Raw genomic sequence first — 22,312 nt, 5'->3', positions numbered from 1 at the left:
AGCAGCGGAGGCGGAGGCGGCCAGCCTGCGCGGTGGCAGCGAGCAGCGGAGGCGGCCGGCGAGCTCCACAACCGCGACGTCGAGCTCCGCGGCGGCTCGACGCCGCCGTGTTCCCTTTCCTCCTCCTCTCTCCTTGTGAGGCCAGCAGACAGTTAGCGCGGCGCGCGGCCGGCGATGGGGCCCGCGCCACGGTGGCCTGTAGAGGGCTCCCCGTACATCCGCTCGCAGTAGCGGAGGGCAAGGCTTCCTCAATCTTACAGGGAGCGATAGAGGCCCCCGCTGCAGCGTTTCTTTCCTCTATCCAGTCCTTCAGGAGCGCGTACCGCACGCCGCTGCGGGCAGCCTGATTTTGCTTGCTTGGTGCTGTTCGGTGTCAGTGCTGCACGTGCTACTGTATGCACTTTAATAAGCTTGATTCGTGCACGAAGGCTTCAAACGTATTTTGAAAGGGAGGAGAATCAGGATTGGGGATGGCAAGAGTACTGATTTTTGGAGAGACCAGTGGTGTGGATCGATGATTCTGAGTGACAAGTTCCCTGACCTCTTTGATACTTGCCGTGAACAGTCAGGTTCAGTTTTTGACTTTGCTAAAAGGGGATGGAGGTTATCTTTTAGACGCTGGTTAAATGAAAGTTTGCAAATCCAGGCCAGACGACTAAGAGACATGTTGGCGTCAGTTGCTTTATCTGATGAACCTGACTCACCCATTTGGGTACGGTGTGGGAAAAAAAATGGAAAGTTCTCAGTAAAGTCTACTTATATGCACCTATGCTGTGACCTCACTGAGGATCCAAACAAAAGGATTTGGAAAGCGAAGGTGCCTCTCAAAATTAAGATCTTCTTATGGCTAAGTCGACAAAATGCTATCCTCACAAAAGATAATCTGTCCAAAAGAAACTGGCGAGGATATGCAATGCTGCTTTTGCTCGGCGCAGGAGACATTGTTACACTTTTTTTTCGATTGTCCAATAGCAAGATATATATGGAGCCTAGTGGCTCATGTTGTGGGGGCTGTTTGTAGACCCAACTCTTTTGAACAATTCTGGTTTTGGGCGAATACTTATCTTCCAAACCACAAACATTTTCACTCAGTTGGTTTGGCGGCAATATGTTGGGCAATTTGGAGGGCAAGAAATCTTTCGTGCTTTGAACAAAAGAGAATTAAATCTCCTACTGAGATTGTCTGCATGGCATCTTATTTTATTTGTTATTGGTCAAGTTTGCAAAAAAGGGAGGATCGTGCGGAAATAGAAGCTGGTGCGGAGGTCCTGAAAGAAGCTGCTCTGTCCTTCCACCCGAGGGAGGCATCATCGAGGAATGCTGGGCTACTGCCCCTCCATTAAAGTTTTTGGCGAGTGCTACAGTCTGTATTTTGCTTGGTCTGTTAGGTCTATCTTTGTTTGCTTTGCTGGAGGCCGTTCTAGGAGTTTCTGTGTAACCTGAGAGTTCTCTTTCTCATGCCTTGTTTTCCAGGAAGTGCTTGGGGGTCCTGTCGCTGCCCCAACAACTCTAGTTTTCAGTACCTTTTTCTTCTGTTAGTTTGTTTCGCTAAACCTCGTTAAGACTTTAATTTCGTTGCATGAGTAATGAAATTCGGGCAACAGCCCATGTTGGAAAAAATTAAAAATTAGACTATCATCTAAAGTTTTTGGGCATGCGAAGTTTTTTTCCTTCCGTTGCAAGGCAGATATATTCTAGTAATTTATTATTCGATTAAATGGGCCTAGCCCAAATATTCCAACAATTATTTCAAAAATATCTCCATCCGATCCTATCCCCTCAAAAAGCACAGAAAATGCTGACTCAAAATGAAAATGTGAATTAAACAAGAACCACAATAAAGGCCCTCGTTTCGGTGCCGACACTACATCGCTTTTAGGGGAGATATTATCTTCGTCGTCATCCAAATCGCACCACACAAGTAGCTCTCACTATACTGCCCAGCCCCTCCTCAGTCACCTATAAAGATAGCCTGTAGCTTCTTCACTCCCTGTGCCACTGACTCACTACGGTTCTGAAGCCAAAAAGATCTGAGAAATAAAGCAAAGAATCTGTCCAATGGCAGAGGGCAAAGACTCCGGCGATCTTTTCTCCAGCAGCAAGCTAGTCGCGGACGCCGCTGCGTCCGTGTTCCAGCATAAGAACACAGACAACATCGACAAAAAGGAGGTCGCCGGAGCGGCTGCAGATATCCTGCACGCGGCGTCCTCTTACGGCAAGTTGGAGGACAAGCCGGCCGGGCAGTACATCGAAAAGGCCGAGGGGTACCTGAAGAAGTTCAGCTCAGGCCCGGCCGATGGCGTTGATGAGAAGCCTGCAGGAGACTCCCCGGTCCCTGCTCCCGCGGACGACGCGCCCAAGCATGCTGAGCCGGCGGAGGCGCCCAAGGAACTGGAGCCTGTGCCTGCCGCGGAGGAAGGCAAGTCGGAGGGGTTCGGACTGGACGACCTCGTGAAGGGCGCTGAGAAGCTGGTGGAGAAGGATGGCGGCGAAGTGGAGAGCGCCGGCAGCGGCGCCGGTGGGCTGTTTAAGATGGCCCAGGGGTTCCTAAAGTAGAGCTCACATGCATGCACCGTACTGCTTTCAGCTATCGTAATCTGCCTGCTTATCTTTGGTGTGTTTGCTATGTAATTAACTGCTAATAAAACCACGTTTTCTCCATCCAGTCGGTGTGGTCAATGGAGAAATCGTTATTGTCTGGTACATGTTGGCAATTTTTGTAGATTTGTCATGCAACTTGAAAAAGATGCTGGTACTTTTAAGTTGGTTACCTGGTGTAGACCGACTCCACCTTACAAGTTGTTTAGGGACCCTCTCAACTTCTAACGTGGCTTAAGGCCTATTTGGATACATTAGTTAAGTGACTAAAATGTTTAGTTAGGTGGCTATTTTTTTTGAAGGAAGGTGACTAAATTTTAGTCACTCCCTTTTGGATAGATAGACTAAACGAGACTAATAAGAAGAGAGAGATGAGATAGTGTGGGCATGTGGTCTAAAGGAAAGAGAGATCACTTTAGTCATTTTTAGGGAGCCCTCCAGATCTCCTCCAACAGTTCCAGCGATATTGTTGGCTGAGGTGGAGCTGAGATAAAGAAACAAAAAATCCTTCTCTTCTCTTTTCAATATGTGCAGCTCCGGCAGATGCGGTCTCACAAGACTTCGATTGATGTGGCTGAAGCTAGCCAGTAAATAGTGGCTAGCGTAGTTAAGTTTGCACATTCTCCCTCCATCACTTCATCCGAGTCTGGCGACATCATCCCCCGCTGAAGAGACCTTACTAATGGACCAAAGAAGTTTTAGTCCCTTTAGTCACTACTGTTTGGTAAATAGGTGACTAAGATGCTGTTTGTTTTCACCGGTTTTTTTATCCACTATCAAATTAAAAGGAATCTTAACATTTAGGAGTATTAAATAAAATCTGTTTATAATTTTTTTTGACAGATGAGTGCTAATTCGCGTGACGAATTTAATGAGCCTAATTAATCCATAATTATCTTAATATATGACTAAGTCCAATTAATCCAACACGCACGAGCATGAGCACACATAGTAGCATCGGTTTGAGCTTAGACTCTGCCGACACTCGACAATAACCTAGCATTCCCTGCTCGCCACGTACTAACTCGCACTTGCTGTCCCCACAGCCATAAGGACAAGTGCCGGCCCTGTTGGCCACTTGCTTCTTGTCCTAATAAATACCAGGCCATTGTTTCAAAAATATCTCCATCTGATCCTATCACATCCACTGTCTTTGCTCAAAAAGCATAGAAAATGCTGCCCCAAAACGAAATTACGCATTAAACAAGAACCACAAGAAATGCCCTAGTTCAGTGCCAACACAACATCTCTTAAGGAAGATATTAGAAAAAAGTCTATATAACCCCCAACGTATTAATGGAGAATCACATCATCCCCTGAACTACAAAACAGGGTTTCTAACCCACTCACTTTTGTAAAATCAGATATTTAATCCAGAGTGGTTCCTTTTTTTAAGAAAGGGACTAGATTTCATTAAAATCGAACCCTTTTACAACTGAGACCTCAATATAAAATAAAATTACATTGAAGCATGCCACTAGGTCATTATCATTTATCTTCCTTGCATCCGACGACGTTCACTGGTTCGGGAAACTCCATCGCCATGGAACGTCACTTGATCCAGCCACAAGAATCATAGTTTCCACAAACAGAAGACTCCACAAACGTGGAACCCACAAAAGAGGCGCACTATGCTAAACCACGATGGGAAGTAAAGGGCGCCAAAAGTACATCGAAAATATCTTTTGGAAGTTGAACTGACCGTAAGATCAGATACTGCCGTTAGGCATCACTAGTGGCGGCCGAAAAGATAGATCCGCCACCAATAGTAGTATCACTAGCGGCGGGAGAGATGATTCAAGGGAAAAAAGATCTAGTCCCTCCTTAAAGAGGACTAGGCCAACGTACCTTGATTCATCTATGATGGACAGGCTACCGCCAAAGAGGACAACTGTGACAACCCACCTTATTATGAGCATGGATCAACCCTAAGCAACTAGGGTTAATAAGAAGAAAAGGAGATGAGAAAAGAAAAGGAAAGAAAATAGAGTAAAGAAAAGTCAAACTGGATCAAGTTCAGTCAAATTTCGTCCATATTTGAAAATTTGAAAAGTTTGAATATAGACTCTCTGAAGGGTGTCAAACAACATATTTGAATAGATGACACTCACAATTTGAAGAATGGAACTGGAATATCATCAGAAAGAGGTTGAATTTGGGGAGTTACATGATTTGATAATAACGGCTACTTAGCCATGTTGAATAACTGATCTTTTAAAAGTTTGCTAAGCAAGTCACACCTTGGTCGGTATGAAAATACAGTACAAGGTATGCACTTTGCAATGAAAATACAGTCTAAAGAGTGTTTTGAGGGTGTTAAGAAATTTTTTGAGGGGCTCAAATTTTGTAGAATCCATTCTCAGGTTATAGTAAGTGTAACGACGAGCAACCAATGGATTGACAAACACACGCAGGCATCATTAGTGTCGCATGCATGCTAGTGCCAAAACAAATCAAAGGGTCTACTATATGATTTATGGCAGAGAGTGGCCAGCAGCGAGAGCAAATGAGAGCAAGTATTATGATGGGCTATAAACAGGCTGAATACTGAGGTGGAGGAGAGAAAAGAGGAAAGAGAGGAGAAGTGGACTGTTAGCTTATAGCCAGCTTGAACACAAGAACCAAAAAAATTTGTGAGATAGACATATATGCCATATATTAATATTAGAGAGCTAAACCACTATACAAATGGGCTGAGAGATGAACTGCAAATATTCTTACAGCCAGCAGGAGGCTAAATTATTAGCTTGCTCTGATCAGTGTTGGCTCGATCCTACGGAAGCCGCAGCTGCTGCGGCACTAATTAACTGGAGCATTCGCAAGGCCAGCCAATTAGTGCCTCCGGCGTGGCAGTGGGCCCTGCATGCCCAATCGAGACAGATCGATGGGCCTCCACATGCAATGGATCTTCTACTCTTCCTTCTGCTACACTCGGCAATGCTAATCCTCGTCGCGCCATCTTTATTTTTTTGTCTGACTAATCACTCGTCCCCGTCAATAATCACCAGAGATCCTAAGGTGTCATGCGTGAGTAAGTAGTGGTCTATTTTCTTGAGCCATGTGATGTGAGCTTATTTGTTATCAGGCCTTGGGCCATGTAAGCTTGTGCTGGGTGCTTCTAGCCCACGCTTTCGATCTATATGTGTCTGGACAGCCGAAGGACTTGCTATCGAAGAAAAGAAATGAACTGTCATCCCAGAACCTCTCCATCTCGTGTTCTTCCTTCCTCCCCTGCGATTCTTCCCTAACCCCCCTCTGTTTCTTCTTCTATTCTCAAATTCAGTTATCGTGGTGCTCGGATCCTCCTAGTTGGAGGTCTGGACACTACATTTGGTATTAGATTTAGGCTGTCCTTTGTGTGCCTCCGTCCCATTTCTCCATCGCCATCCCATCCCTGCCTCCTCGGCGACTCAACCTGCTCCGCTGCGAATGCTTCTGATTTCGGCATCTATGCCCTGCCCACCGACTCCCAGTCGGCGGCGGCCACCACAAATCAACGGTTAACCGCTCGACGCTGTGGAACCACCCGCAGCTTCGTCACCGTGGTCCTGAGCTTGCTGATTCAGGCCGTGGAAGAAGTTCTGAATGATCAGCCACTCTTCTTTGCCGTGATGTGGGCATGCTTGTATGTACTCCTGGAGACGTTCCCAGACTTCTGGGATAGTCTTATCCGGTAATTGCTAAATCCCAGTAATCCTATTCCGGAGGGCATTGGTCTTGCCCACTAGAAAGTACTTGGCTAGGAATGCATTTGAACAAGCTTCCCATGTCGTGAAAGCTTCCTTGCTGGAGTAGAACCACGTCTTGGCCTTCCCGAGCAGTGAGAACGGGAACAGGCGAAGATGGACGTCATCCAGAGTAGTTCCTCTGGGGTTGATGGTGTTACTCACCTCCAGGAAGTTCTGGAGATGGGTATTGGCATCCTCGGATGCCTTTCCACAGAACAGACTTGCTTGGACCATGTTCACGAGTCCAGTCTTTAGCTCAAAGCCGTCATTGCCGGCTTGGTTGACGTTCAATCCAGTGGGAATGTGGCTACTGGACGGGGCAGAGAACTGACGGAGAGTCTTCTGAGCCATGGATGAGGATGCTGAAGTGGAGGGTGAACTAAAGGGCCAAGTGAGTCTTTTCTGAGGTGGGACGACGCGGCGTCTCACGTTTCTCCCAATTCATTCTGGATTTGGGTGGAAGTTACTCGGTAGGTCAAAACCAGTCATGCACTGCTCTGCATCGATCAAAAGATAGAGAGAGCAATGGTAAGCCCGCTAGGGTTAGCGGCGACAAACTAGTAGAGTTTATCAAACTATCTACGATATATTTAGCCAATTGCTTCCCCGGCAACGGCGCCAGAAATGCTTGTTGGAGTTTCTTATGCCCGATTAGAATAGATATTCTATAAGCGCACAGAATCACCGCTGTAGCACTTCACCTTGGAGTATTCCAGGGTATCGTATTTTTTCCTCAGGAAAGCATTATGGTAAAGAGTATCGTAAACCGAATGATAACCATACTAGCTTTATCGACCGACTGATTAGACGGGGGTAAGCCAGACAGGTAAGTATGATAAGTGGCCAGGCAATGACCGAGTGGCACACGAAGATTCTATTCCTTAGAGAGGTAGCAGCTGAGAGGACAACGAGCGAGATAAGACATTTGATACACTTCTAAACTATCGAGCTAGCCTCTCTAGATCAGGCTAAACACCTAACTAGTTCTCGGGAAAGCAGAGCTTACTTCAGCGGCTGGAAGAGGAAGAACTTCAGAAAAGGATGAGAGGGGAGTCCAACGGCAACCTGCACTACTGCTATGAAAACACCCGAACGTGGTGGACTACAAAGGACGGATAGGGCTATCACCACCTACCGACTACCACAATGGTTCCGTGGGGTGAAACACACTTTCTAGCTAACACTAAGGTCAGGCACCATTTCTGCACTTGGTGTTAGGATTTCTCTCGAGGCCTTCGAGACAAATCCCCCTCAACCTAGAGCACTAAGTTGAGATACTCTAGTCCGGGCGAGAAAACTCGTAAGATAAGTTCCCAATCACTAAGAAAGATAACTTAGCCTAAGCTAAAGAAAACTTCCATGCTCAAGCTAAACCTCAGACTTGATTAAATGAAAGACTACGGAAAGTAAAGTTGACTCAAAAAAAGTAGAGAAGATAACTTATATTAATAATGTCAAAAGAAAGATACAAGAGCTGTACCAGACTTCCGATGACTCCGGAATCCCGAGCAAGCTCGACTCGACTCTAACACCCAAGCTACTAACCTACTCTAGAAAGTACAAGTAGAAGAGAAGAGCTCCAATGATGTGTGTTGAAGTGATGGATGGTGCTTCTATTTATAGCCCTTTCAAGGTCGGTAACAAGTAATTATTCCCCGTAGCATCAGTTGCAAGCAGGTAAGGTCGGTATGCTTGTCTTCCACACGAAGCCGGGGCATGAGACACTGCAAAGTGGGGCCGGCCGGCCTCCCCTAGGCCGGCCGGCCTGGGATCTCGGCCATCTGGCCACCGCCTTCTCCTAGACGTCCTGAATTGCTTCAAGAGGTCGGTAGTCGTTGCGTTGCCCGAACGCTGGAGGTTGTAGGCCGGCCGGCCTAGGGGAGGCCGGCCTCCCTCTGGCCCAACTCGGCCCTCCGTTGCACCGACATTTCCTATGCATTCTGGTGACTTGCCTCAGCGATGGATCACGGCCCTGGACCTCAGTTGGTACTGAGTTGTGGCTCTTTTGTTCCTTGTGCAAGCCTTTCGATCCATCCAATCAAACCAAGGCCTAACCCTTGACTCAGGGCATCATGAGTGTGTCACATTGCCTCTGGTTCGAAGCCGGGACCATGTTCTTTGTAACACCCCTGTGTTAATCGTGCTCGCTAATCATGAATTAATTCGCTAATCGCGGACTCGAGTTCGTCGTTAGCGTTAATCGGGTTCGCATAGTAATCTTTGTTTTAGCAATGTTCGATCTCATTTTTGTCCTTGATCTGAGCTCCAAATCAATTTTCGCCCAAAACGAAAGTTGTAGATCTTTTCTTCCTCTACAACTTTTATTTTGGCCAAATTTCATGTTCCCATATGGAATTTGGAGTTTCAGCTAGTCAATTTTAAGTCAAAATCATCCAAACGAAGAAACAGTGTCTCCACTATGCTCATCACTGTGACGCCCCCGACGCCATACCGGCGACTGTGGCCGGCGGCGAGCATCCACGCGTCGGCCATCGCGTCTGAGCGCCACTCTTCACCTCGCAGACGACCTCGAAGCTTCCCGTTCCGTTCCTCATTCTCCTTCCTTGGAGCTAGGTCGAGCTCGAGCGAGCAGAACCGAGCGAAGCCGCCGCTGCTCGATTCTTCGCGCCCCAACCCACTGCATCTCACCCCTAACCCACTCCACCCCTCCACGAGCGCGGCCGTGCCCTTCCCCGGCCGAAGTCAAGCCCCCGACGCCGTCCGCCATTGCTGTCCTCGTCAAGCTCCGCCCCGAGCTTCGCCCCTCACGTCGACGACACCTTTCCGGCCTTCCTTCGTGCAAAACGAACCCCCGGTTAGATCAATCGCACCCTACTCGCCCTCCCCGACCCTCCCCCCACGCAAACCCACTGCCATCACCGCCGATTGGCCGCCGCGCCACCGCGAACGTGCTGCTTGCCGCGCTCGCCCGCCGCGGGGTAGCTCTGCTCCAGCCCGCGGCCCAACACCGCGCGCCCCACCGCCGCTAAGCCTCCTTGAAGCTCGCGCCACCCCATCCCTCCGTCGCCTTGCACCGCCGTAGCCGGAACGGCTCAGCGCCGCCGTAGCCGGAACGGCTCAGCGCCACCACATGCACCGCCGCATCCCGCCGCCACGCGCCGCGGGAAGAGTCCGCGCGCGTCGATGCCACTGGGTCGCTCTGGAGCTTGCTCTGCCCCTTCCGCCGCAGGTCGACCCCGCCGCCGGCGAGGAACCCCCGCGCCGCCCCGCCCCTGCCTCGGCACCACCGCGGACCACTGCGCGCCCGCGCCCACGCCCTCTGCGCCCCACGCGCGCCCCTACCCCACCGCCCTGCCCTGGCCATGGGCGGGCCAGACCGCGCTGCCGGCGTGCCGCGGGCGGCTCAGGCCGCCGCCGCCGCCCAGGCTGCCGAGCCGGCCCAGGCCATGGCGCGCGGCACGGGCGAAGCAGGGGAGGGGGGAGGCTGCTGGGCCGGCGCCCACTGCCATGTGGGGCCCGGCTGTCAGCGCCCCCCCTTTATCTTTTATGTTTCCAGTTTATATTTCTTTATTTCGGCTGAAAGTTCTTAAATGCATAGAAATTCACAGAAAAATGCAAAAAATGCCAAACCAATTTTGTTAGGTTTCTAAAATCTAGATCTTCAGAAAAAAAATAGCTGTGAAGATCAATTGTCACTTTTTCTCTGATGAAAATTCAGTTTATGTTAAACCTAGTTTATTTTTTTACCGGTTGTTCTAGGGCTCTAAAAATTATGGAAAATTCGCAGTGGCTTACTCATTTCATGTGTAGCCCACTGTAAAAGTTTCATGGCCTGTTGCTATGCACTTTTGGGTAGATCTATTTATACTTCGTTTACCTTGCTTGGGTTAATTCAATGTTTTGTTAGCAGCATTAAATATTGGGAAAGTTTGGGTGTCATGCCGTATTGCTTTCACGTTAAGCTGGTACCTGGTGTTGCTAGATCGTGTATGCAAGTTAGGGTTTTGCTTATAGTTTGCCCTAGCCATGCTCTTTTCTTTATAGAAGGTTGTTAGTAGTTGTTCTTGGAAGGAAACACTTCAGGCTAATTTGAGTTAATCTTTTCATCGCATTAAGCACTCATGCTTTGCACTGAGTTCTAATTTGTTGCATGGCATATTTTATTCGTGTAGACGCCACGAATGACGCTGTCCACGAGCTAGTTGCTGAGCCGGTCCAGGAGCCACGAGCAGGAGCGCAGCAGGAGGACGCCATTGAGCATGCCCCCGGAGGCCTAGTTAACCCCGCTGACCTGCAAGGCAAGCCCCGGAGCATAACCATAATTTAAATTATTCAATGTTTATTTAAGTATTGTGCATTTATGTTCTAGGAGTTGAATGGAACCATAGTATGCATGTTTTCCCTAGGTACCGTGGGCCTATACTAGTATGCAGGTGTCGATAGAAATGCCTTGCTAAATAGGATTTCGGTAGAAGTCGAGTGATTACTGTCACTCGCGAGTTTAGGATCTTGATCCCTTAGCTTTGGCTTGGAAATACGTTGACGAGTAAAAAGAATTGGAGACCGGGCGGGAATGAGTTGGAATAGATGAGAAAATGAACTTCCGCCTGTGTCGATTGAGGACCGTACCGTTGTTGGCCCTGATGACCGAGTTTGAACAGTACTAACCACATACCGGAAGTAGGAGGTAGTCGAAACCGGTGAGCTGTGTACCACTTTACAGCGGTGATTTGAATTCCGTCATGCTACGCTGGGCGTGGGAGTTGGCGGGTGTTGGATAGGATGCCGCCTCCGGGTTCTCCGGGAGTTCACCGCGAGGGGCCCATCACCTGGGTTTTAGCAGGCGCAGTTCAGATGCCGTGGTAATGATGGAAACAGTTGACGCGCGTGACCCGACGGGGTTTACATGCGTCGTGTGAGTTAGGTCCACCTTGCAAGGTTAAATCGGATCGATTCGCCGTCTCTCTCGGTTAAGAGAACCTTGGTCACTGCGTCACATCGTAGTAAGAAGTGGAATAAGTATTGAAGGTAGCGATGGAATGTTGTACCTGTTGTTTTGAACACTTTAATCTGAACTACCATGTGTGCTCTAGATGATTAGGCGAATTTAGTTAATACTTGGTACACTAAATGGAGCTAAAATATTGAAAGTAAGGATTCACTTCTAGCAGCCTTTCAGCAAAAGAACTCCAGAGCCAAAAAGCTTTGCATGTCTAGGTAATGGGCTAAGTATACCCAAAGTCAGGTAAGCCTTGTTGAGTATTAGTATACTCAGGGTTGTTGTTGTACCCTTTTTAGCAGGTTGCGTCCCCGCTGACTTCGAGGAGGTCTGTGCGTCCTGGATTGGACAGCCGCTTCCTCCAGGTTGGACCGTCGAGTGGGCCCCGTCTTCCCCGTGAAGGTTGGGCAGGTTGGCGTCACATCGGTGGGCAGGATGTGGAGCTCACCTTTTATCGTCGTCGTAGTTATCGTATTGTATTTCGAACTCAGTTTTAAACTTCCGCTGTGTTTTAAACTCTGTCGTTTGTATTAAGACTTTTATGTAAAACCTGTGTTGTAAATTAATTTGAAGATTTCTGTATGCTGGTAACACCTGTGCTCGTCTTCGTACGGGTCTAAGTGCAATTGTGATCCTGGAGTACCGTAGTTTAATCGGGATTTTACCCGACAGCCTGTCAGGTTACACCATTTTAAGTGCACAGTAACTGGATTAAGTATTAAGATGATGGTTAGTGCATTTAAGCCGGTTTAATTTGGACGGTGCTGCTACATTCTTGGAGGTGCCAGGCCGACCGGCCTAGGAGAGGCCGCCCGGCCTAGGAATTTGCCCATTTCTGTCCATCTTTGGTACACCTGCTCTTGGAATTAAAACTCATCCAAAACTGGTGGAACTCGTTAGAAATAAACAAAATATGAATGGAGCATAGTGTAAAGCTCATGTTATTCCCGAGAAGTTGACGGCTTAGAATGTGAAATTATGGCCATCAACAGTACCCCGTAGCAAACTATGACACTCCATATAAATACAGAGTGACGAACCCGCGAGTAAGAGAACTGAACTCACTGAAAGATAAGTACTATGCAAGAACAGGAAATCACAAATACTAACTTACTTTACTCCGAAAGAAGCCAATATCCATAGAGGTATAGCTTGGAAAAGAACACCGATAGGCCTGGCGCTTCCCCAAACTACTCCTCACTCTCCTTTATTCTAAGCACTAGCGAACTAACGCGTTGCCTTTGCAAGGTGGCACTACTCTACTCTATTGGATGCTGTGTGAGAGGGGATGAGGGAGGCCCTATTTATACTACTTGGAGTCGGTTCCCGCCATCTCCATACATGGGAACATAGATAATCGACGTTGGGAGGATAAGTGCGAATCTCCCGCCAAAGGACACCTAGACGGGATTCAGTCTGGGTTCGAACGATCCACTGGTTTGGCCAACCCCCTTTTGCCATCGTTCGCCACCGCCTTTGACTGGGTCACTGATAGGAGGGTCCTTGTCTTAAATATATGTGTGCCCGGGCTTTGTACATCGGTTTGACCTGTCAAATGGGCCCATCTTGTAAGTGTGAGGCAGGACAGGATCTTCTATGTGCTTCTTCTGCATTCACTTGTGTTTTATGTTGTATTTCACTTGTGGGTGTCTGCAAATCAAAATTCACCAAAACTCGTGGAATTGATTAGCTATAAGCCCTGCAACTAAGTATGGTAATCGGTATGTTATGAAATACTGCAGAAGTTGACGGTTGATTTTAGGAGTTAAGAACCGTCAACAACACCCCCACACTTAGCCTTTACTCGTCCTCGAGTGAAGGAGAAAGGACTAAGGTGAAACATAACTTCCAAAGGTATGAAGCGAGCATAAGAGATATTCCGAACCTCACCTTGCACTTGTGAACTTTAAAGTGTCTATCATGCCATCTTGGGTGGTTAAGGAGTGGAACTGTCTTGAATCAAGTTTCTTCAACTCTATATGTTAAGTAGCTTGGGATTTGTTTTACTGAGTTTTCAAAAACAAACCTTGCTTAGCTCCTCATTTGATACTGTCGGATCACTCAAGGTGTGTAAGTCCTCACCAAGGCATTTGACTTGCCCCTTTTCTTCATCCTACTTCTAATGATGGCCATATGTGGAGCTTAAGGTAGGTATGAAGGAAAAGGCATACTTGCATCACATATATTGCAAAGTCAAAAACCAGATCCAAGGAGGAAAACTAGTCATACTATCAGATCAAGATGTCCACATGTACGGATATAGTGGATGGTATATGGTGGATAGAAACTCCTTCCATGTGGTCTCTCTCCATTTGTGAAATCTTTTGAGAACATGGCTATCTTTGTGTCTTGTCACTCTCTCTTTTTTTCATGGACCTTCACGTGTCCAACTTTTTTCTTTTTTCCTTCCTTTTTTTGGATGCTTGGACCTTCATGTGTCCATATTTTTTTTATATAGCCCATGTCTCATTTGCAACAGAAGATGGAGAGAGAAACCACCCTCACATAATACAGAGCTTTTATTTTGTGGGATGTAAAAAGTGGTACAATGCTAACTTCTCACGGAAGCATAGCAAGGGGGTATATGGTGTGCACGTGAGTCTTGATCATGAAAGCATGAAAAGAATTCTTCCAAGGATCACAATAATTTGACAGTGCTTAATGTATAGACAAGCAGCATATGTGTTGGGGTTTTCAAGATAATTAATTATATGGCTCTGGTAGAACTTTGGCAAATCAAAGAGGATCTTTGCAAATTTTTTTCATATAAATTTTCCCAAGTACTTAAACATTAAGAGTGAAGATCATGTCATGAAGCCATATCACACACATCAACTACTTAGATGAGCATGTGGTCCTAAAGATATTTGTTCACAAGCATCAAGATGATGTCGATGTTTAGCCACCAAACCTGCTCAGAGATATCCTTAGCAGTAGGATTGTAGGCAAGGGATCGACTAGCTCTGGAACTCGATGGTGCAAGGAACACAAGAATTTAGACAGGTTCGGGTTGCGAGGTGCGTAATACCCTACATCCCGTGTGGTTTCTTGTGTTGCCTTAGAGATTGTTGTGGTTATCTCTTCTTTGGAGGGGGTCCCTGACCTCCCTTGTATACTCCGGGGGGACAGGGTTAGATGGAAAGTCCTAGCCGAGTACTGTTGGAGTCCTACTATAGCCTGGTCGGGTAGTTTCCTTGTACTACAGCTAGTTCTACGCCTATTCGGGTAGTTACAAAAGAGGTAAGGTACATCCACGTGCTATCCCTTACTCTAGAACATTTTATGCCTATGAGTAGTCCCGCTGCCTCGGGTCTGACAAGCCCCTGAGCTCTTCGTAGCCAAGTCCTGCAGGCATCGAGTACATGCTGAGGCGTCTTCAAGTACTTCAAGTAGTCAGAACATGCTTTTGGTTGCTTTTAGGCCTTCCTTCGAATACTTCGAGTAGTCTTCCAAGGACTTCTGGTGGCTCCGAGGCTGTGAGGTGCTCAAGCCCCAAAATCTTGATCAAATATGGTGCGCGAAGTACTTGCGCTCCACATAGAGTAGCCCCTAAGCCTTAGGTTGAATCATAGAATCAGGCTGAGTGTTACTTCAGTCTTTTTCTTCTTTTATTTTCCAAAAAAATTGAAAAATAAACTGCTGATGCCACATATCTTGCAGCCCCCGAGCCTTGAATGTAAATCTCACATTTAAATTTGAGGATCCAAAACTTGTGGCAGACAAAAACTTATTCTGATGATAACCATGAACCACTCAGAATAGAATGTCCTTTAGTCTTCCAAGAATTTACCAGATTGCCACCCATAAGGTTATTTAAACCGTGTGGTGACCCCTTAGGGTTTTACCCTATTTACTCTGGGCCGCCATCATTTTCAGATCTAAAACTCCCAACTTCTCACTCCCTTGCCTTCCGCTCCCTTGAGCCCTTCCTTCAGACCCCGAGCATCATTTAGGAGATTAGCTCGTGAATTTTAGGGATGGCGCCAAGGAAATCCATGGCGAAAGCTCTGGTTGAAGAAGTTTCGGATCTCACAAAAGGCTAGAAGAAATGCAGGATGACAGAAGCTGATGTTTAGGAGTTGGAGAACTTGAAGATGCTGCAGAACTGTGCCTTAATCCAATGGCGCGAAGCCGAGGGAGAAGACCGCCCATCCGAAGGTACCCACACAACCGTCATTTTTTGCGATTCATGGAGCGCAGTCTTGCTATTCTCGTCGCTACTAGAAAAAAGTGGCTAATGCGACCAGTTTTTATTGCGACACCAAAAATTTTGTTGCGATACGTAGGTTTAGCGCAATAGTAGGCGATTTTGGTTGCGTTAGGGTGACTTGTTGCAACCAAAATCTTAGTGTTGCGATTAAAATTTTGTTGGTTGCGATAAGTAGTAGATTTCACAACACATATTTTTGATAATTGCAACAAGGTCGGGTATTCGCAACGGAAAAATATGTGTTGCATGTAGGGTAAGGTTATTGCAATGTTTCTTGGATTGGTTGCTATTCTTGATGATGTCACAACCAAAATAAAGGTGTTGACACCAAATTTTGACATGTGTCAAGGAAGAGTGTTGCAAAGAAGAAAAGGTTCTGCACTGTACGGTCGGTGGATTTGGAGGGACGATCGTGTGCCACGGTCAAAGATCTTGCTGACCGGAGAGGGGAGAATCGATCAGATATTTTGACTTTGTTTGGCAGGAGTTATCATATTTTTAGAAGTAGTTTTTATTCCCTAGAATAGAATCATGATTTGCCGTAATCGGCTAGGATTGTGTTAGCATGGGGTATAAATATGAACCCCCGGCCATTGTAAAAGATTGATACACATCCAAACAAACAAACTTTACTACTTGCAATTTACTTTCTCGTCGGCGGCTTCGCCATCTTTTTTCTTTCTGCGAGCTCTTTCAAGTTGATCAAGGACGCCTCACATTCGAGCGACTTGGTTTGCTGGTAAGTTTCGTTTACCGAGTAAATCTGAGCTTTAGCTTCCGGGCGCATTGCTGTCGCTTCGTTCAGATCTATTCAAAATTTATCGAATTTATCTAAGCTTTGATCTCTGGGCACATCGCTGTTTTCTCGTTTAGATTAATTCACAAACTACCCCGCTTAGTGATCTGTTTAATCGGCTGTAAGCTTCTTGTTTATCATGGTAAACCTTGTAAAGCCGACTAGATCGAATCATAAGCTTAGCTTTGTCCAGATCCATACATTCGTGGGTTTGTACATTGTTACCTAGCACGTGTCGGCTTTAGATTTAGCCGACTAGTTGCTCATCAGCATCGGCAGCCATTGCTGATCCGTAGTAGATGGCTTTTATTACACGTTCATCTTACACGATCTTTTGTCGCCTTCTGTATCGGCAGAGCCTTGCCGATACCCCGCGTAAGAGTGGTTTGGAAATCTAGCCGATACACTATTGAATTTGACGGTTTGCTGTTTCCTTGTCAATTTACAGGTCAAATTGACTGGCACGCTTGGTCTGCATTCTGAAGCTTGGCGAACAGTGCCTTCAGATTCCAGTGTGTTGATTTTGCGTCAACACATCTTTTGGCACGCCTGGTGGGACACAAAACATCAAGATGTCAGAGAAGGCAGAGGTGTCTAGAAATAATCAGATTCCGATCGATAAAGAGAAGTTGAAGGAAGAACACGAGACAGAACTTAAACCAATCACAGATGCTTTTGAGCAGCTGTGCCTTTTGTCCTTCAGCACCAACAGAAGTGGAGAGGTAATCAAAAAGTTCATTTTTCCCACTTTTGTACCATATGAGGAAGCACAGAAGGAGGATAGGATGATTCATCAGATGAATCAGGCGATTGGACATGCTTTCGTAAATCATGCTCCACTCATGGCCAATCACATCCACAATGTTGTGCTCAAGGTGCTACAAGATAGAGGGACACCTGGCTTTATGGGACCAGCTTATTATCAGGGTAGTTAGATGGTCTTCTCTCTTGTTGGATCGGCTACTGGAAACCACAGATTGACCCCCAAGCTCAGGCAGAAGGGAAAGTCTTAGATGTACAGCCGATTAGCAATGTAGCATCAACTCAGATTCCTCCTGTGTACACCAATTCTACACCAATGGCTACATATGCACAGGGGAACTTCATGTCAGGATACCCAGCTGGTTGGAATCCAACTATTAGACTTGGTATGCCTCCAGAATTCATGATTCCATCTCCATCAAAGCAGCCAAGTACATTGGCTTCTCAGCCAATGAGCCAGCAAGACAGTGCGTCGGCTTCGCAGCCGACTCAGCCTCAAGATACCGCACCAGCATCACAACCAGCGGTTACACCTGCATCAGTACCTTCGCCAGCAAGTCCAAGCAACATGTCGGCTCCATGGTTGACATCTCAACAGCAGTATCTGGTGATGATGCTGCAACCCAAGTCTCCAACAGAAGTCCTGGCAAATAGATTTCCTCACACCAACGGAGTCACATGGGTTTTCTAAGATCTTGCGACTGGTATGTTGTGCCACGTGAGCGTACCTCTGGTAGCACAGCAACAGCTTAATAAGAAGACGATGCAGAATAGTCATAGCAATGAGATGGTGCTGTACCAATCACCATCTAATCATCCCCCTCAGCAAGCTACAGAGACTCCATCGGCTGCTCAGCCGATGACCCCGCCAAACGTCCAGCCAACATCGGCAACCTTGCCGTTGACTCCACCTGCACCACAGGCAGTATCAGCTGGTGGCCAACAGGTCAATTGGGCATCCAAGATTGCTGAGGTGATGAGAGATTAGTTTGGTTTGAAGCAAAAGCAGCAGAATCTAATGTACAGAACTCCGTATCCAGCTGCTTATGATCAACTGCCATTGCCCCACAAGTACAAGCTTCCAGATTTCACCAAGTTTTCTAGACAGGGGTAAGTCTCCACAGTGGAACATATCAACAGATTCATTGTGCAGTGTGGAGAGGTAGCTCAGCACGACGCATTAAAAGTGCTTTTGTTTTCCATGTCTTTGTCTGGATTGGCCTTCACATGGTTCACTACATTGCCAGCCAATTCCATTATATACTAGGACGATCTAGAAAAGCAGTTCCACTAGTTCTTCTATTCTGGTGTAGAGGAGATGAAGCTGACTGATCTGACCAACTTGAGGCAAAGAAACGATGAATCAGTCACTGTCTTCATTCAGAGGTTCAGAGATGTCAAGAACCGGTGCTTTAGTCTGGTTCTGTCTGATCAATAGCTAGCGGAGGTTGCCTTCCAAGGACTCCTGCCACACATCAAGGAGAAGTATGCTTCTTAGGAGTTCTACATCATCAGTCAGATGGCTAATAGGATGACAGAGGAGGCAATACCATATGAGCAGAAGAGGAGCAACTTCCAGAAAAAGGTTAACTTTGTTGATTGCTCAGATTCTTCTGATTCAGATGATGATCAGATGGTGGAATCGGCTGAATGGATTCAGAATAATAAGAAGCCGATCTCATATCCTTTTGGTAACAAAGAACCCGAGAAATATGGGTTTGATATTACCAAGGCTGACAAGATCTTCGACCTGTTGTTGTCAGAGGGACAGATCAAGCTGAAGCCATACAATAAGATCCTGACAGATCAGGAGTTGAAGAATATCAAGTACTGCAAGTGGCACAATGCAACCTCTCGTGACACCAATAAGTGCAAGGTATTCCGTCAGCAAATACAATCGGCCATAGAACAGGGTAGACTCAAGTTTGAGACACCCAAAAAGCCGATGAAGATTGATGGGCATCCGTTTCTAGCAAACATTGTAGATGTTGGAAAGAAGGGTAATGCTTTACAAACAAAGATGCTCACATCACAATCAGCCAAGGAATTTGGTGCTGTTGATCCCAAAGCACAGATAACGGCCGATGAAGCTAAAGTCAAAGGGCTGCAACAAAAGGAAGAATCGGCGGCGCCTAAGAAGAATGTCACGTCTCAGATGTTGTTGAACAAATTCCAGCATGATCAAGAAAGAAGACAGTGCCGGGAAGAAGCGGCACGACGACGTGAAGGGCATTAGAAGTGTCCTTTCTTCGTGTACTATTGGGAAGAAGGGTTGACTCTGCCGACAGTGGATAATTTTCCAGAGTGCAACAGTTTCTATCGTGAAGATCGGTCGTACAAGAAGCCTCGGGGGCCGATCATTAGAGATATAGGTGATGATAAATGCATCTCTGTATATGATCGGCTGGGGGGCAGGGTTTCTGTGCATGATCGGCTAGGAGGCAGGACCATGCTACGTGATCCTGCAGGAGGAAGGATTTCTGCGGATGAGCGAGTTGAACAAGCTGCTGCTACTCAGGTTCATGATGAATACCCACACCACAGAGATCCAGAGAGAGAACCTGTTCATGATAACATTGATCGGCCTTGATGGTACCCAGTAGGTTTGACCAGATCACAGAAGAGACGAGTTCAGAGGCTGCATCAGACAGAGGCACTAGAGGAAGAGGAAAGAAAAGAAGCTCCTAAGAGGGGAGTCAGGTCTGAAGTTGGGGATGTCAAGCCAAAGGCCGATGGAGAACAGCGATCGGGGTCATCGGCCAGATCTGTTAATGTAACCTCCATGCTTCTACCGATCCAAGCAGTTGGTTCTCCCAACCGTTCCTAATGGATGAGTTCTTAGAAGGTGAGGGAAAGTTGGGGCATAGGTTCATGTCGGCCGATGCATTGGAGGATGTAGACATTGGAGATGGAGATAGGCCAAGTCCGATGTTTATTAGTGCTAAATTAGATACTGAGTATAAACAAGAGTTGGTAAAGCTGTTAAAAGAATACAAAATTGTTTTGCTTGGGAGTATTATGAGATGCCAGGTGTGGATCGGTCTATTGTTGAACATCGTTTGCCGATCAAACCTGGATATTGGCCACATCAGCAAGGGTCAAGACGTTGCAATCCTAAGATCTTACCAGATATAAAGGCCGAGATCACAAAGTTGATAGAAGCAAAGTTCATCAGGCAATGTAGATATGCTGAATGGATATCCAATGTGGTTCCTGTGTATAAAAAAAATGGGAAGCTACGTGTATGCATTGACTTCAGGAATCTCAACAAAGCTACGCCGATGGATGGTTACCCAATGCTAGTTGCCGATATGTTGGTAGATGTTGCTGTAGGACATAAAGTGATCAGTGTCATGGATGGGAATGCTAAATACAATCAAATATTCATGGCTGAAGAAGATATTCATAAAACTGCCTTCAGATGTCCAGGACATGTCGGTTTGTTTGAGTGGATTGTCATGACTTTTGGTTTGAAGAACGCTGGAGCAACATACCAGAGGGCCATGAATTACATTTTCCATGAAATCATCCACAAGATTGTTGAGATTTATATTGATGATGTTGTGGTGAAGTCCAAAGGGTATCAAGAGCATTTAGCCGATCTACACAAAGCTTTGGAGTGTACTAGAAGACATGGAGTGAAGATGAATCCTAACAAGTGTGCATTTGGTGTGTCGGCTGGTCAGTTCCTTGGGTTCATGGTACATGAAAGAGGAATCGAGATTAGTCAGAAGACTATCACAGCCATTAATAAAGTAGTGGCTCCAGAGACAAAAGTTGAACTTCAATCACTGATCGGTTAGATTAATTTTATTCGGAGATTTATTGCTAATTTATCCGGTAAAATACAGCCATTCAGTCCTTTATTGAAGTTGAAGGCCGATCAGAAATTTGTATGGGGAGAAGCACAACAAAAGGCGTTGGATGAAATCAAGCAATATCTAACATCGCCTCCTGTGCTGGTCCCATCACAAAAGCACAAGCCATTTAAATTATATTTGTTGGCTAATGAGCGTGCTATCGGATCGGCCCTTATTCAAGAGTTTGAGGGAAAAGAACGTGTGATTTATTTCGTTAGTAGAAGACTCTTGGATGCAGAAACCAGGTATTCTCCTGTTGAAAGATTATGTCTTTGCTTATATTTTTCTTGTACCAAGCTTAGACATTATCTGCTATCGGCTGAGTGTGTTGTGGTGAGCAAAGATGATGTTATTAAATACATGCGCTCGTTGCCGATTCTGAGTGGGAGAATTAGGAAGTGGATTCTGGCCTTGTCTGAATTTGATTTAAGGTATGGGTCGGCTAAAGCAGTTAAGGGACAAGTCATGGCCGATTTTGTTGTTCAGTACTGTGGGCCAGAATTGGGAGTCGTTGATCTAATTCCGTGTACATTATTCTTTGATGGTTCATCATGTGGAGTTGGATCTGGTATTGGCATAGTTTTGGTGTCGCCTCGGGGGGCAACTTTTGAGTTGTCTTTTCCAATAGAAGCTACTGCTACAAACAATCAGGCTGAATATCAGGTCTTGCTTAAGGGAATTCGGCTATTGCAAGAAATTAGAACTGATGCAGTTGAGATATTTGGAGATTCCATGCTGGTGGTTAATCAGTTGATTGACATATATGAGTGCAAAGATGATATCCTACGAGTTTATCATGGAGAATGCTGCCGATTGTTGAAAGAATTCAAGAAAGTGACCATCGAACATGTACCCAAACTGGACAATGGAGATGCTAATCGGCTGGCACAGCATGCTTCTGATTATCAGCCGATGGAAGGTGTAATGTCTTTGGAATTGCCTGCTGATGATTGGAAGAAAGAGATTGTGGAATATTTGGGGGATCCTTCCAAGAAAGTAAGCCGAAGAATTAGATTTCAGGCGACTAAATATGTGTTGCTTTGTAACACCCTAATTTAAATTTCAGTATTTATCAATAAATTTAATTGGCTTCAGTAAAATTTTCTAAGGTTTATTGTGTTTAGTTGACATTTAATCTAATTTTTGTTCCCAATTAATTAAAATTTATCATAAGTTTAAATTTTTGTTGCATTCATGCTGGTGCATAATTTTATTTGAGTGTGGTTTGAATTCAAATTCAACTTTGAATTCAAACTTTATTTGGTTTAGAAATAGAAGAGGAGAAATAGAAAAGAACAAAACCCAAAACCCAAACCCATAGCAACCCAAAACCCAAGACCCAGCCCAAACCTTTTTTTTTTCCCAGTCCAACCCTCTCCCCGCGGCCCAGTTCGCTCG

At 46.1% G+C, this 22,312-nt stretch overlaps 1 protein-coding gene and 1 non-coding gene across 2 annotated transcripts; both read left to right on the top strand.

The window, feature by feature from the left end:
* Positions 1-1,859: 1,859 nt before the first annotated feature.
* Positions 1,860-2,770, top strand: LOC120690440 (nodulin-related protein 1-like). The gene has a single exon (XM_039973083.1). The coding sequence runs from the start codon at positions 2,059-2,061 to the stop codon at positions 2,554-2,556; it is 498 nt and encodes a 165-aa protein (XP_039829017.1). The 5' UTR covers positions 1,860-2,058; the 3' UTR covers positions 2,557-2,770.
* A 3,431-nt stretch (positions 2,771-6,201) lies between these two features.
* Positions 6,202-6,308, top strand: LOC120693619. Its single transcript, XR_005683079.1, has one exon. It is a non-coding gene; the product is annotated as a small nucleolar RNA R71 (small nucleolar RNA).
* Positions 6,309-22,312: the final 16,004 nt, after the last annotated feature.

Source organism: Panicum virgatum, chromosome 9N (assembly GCF_016808335.1).
Source record: "Panicum virgatum strain AP13 chromosome 9N, P.virgatum_v5, whole genome shotgun sequence".
Lineage (NCBI taxonomy): Eukaryota > Viridiplantae > Streptophyta > Magnoliopsida > Poales > Poaceae > Panicum > Panicum virgatum.
Note: the sequence above shows the minus strand (reverse complement) of the source record. Positions and strands in the feature narration are given on the sequence as shown.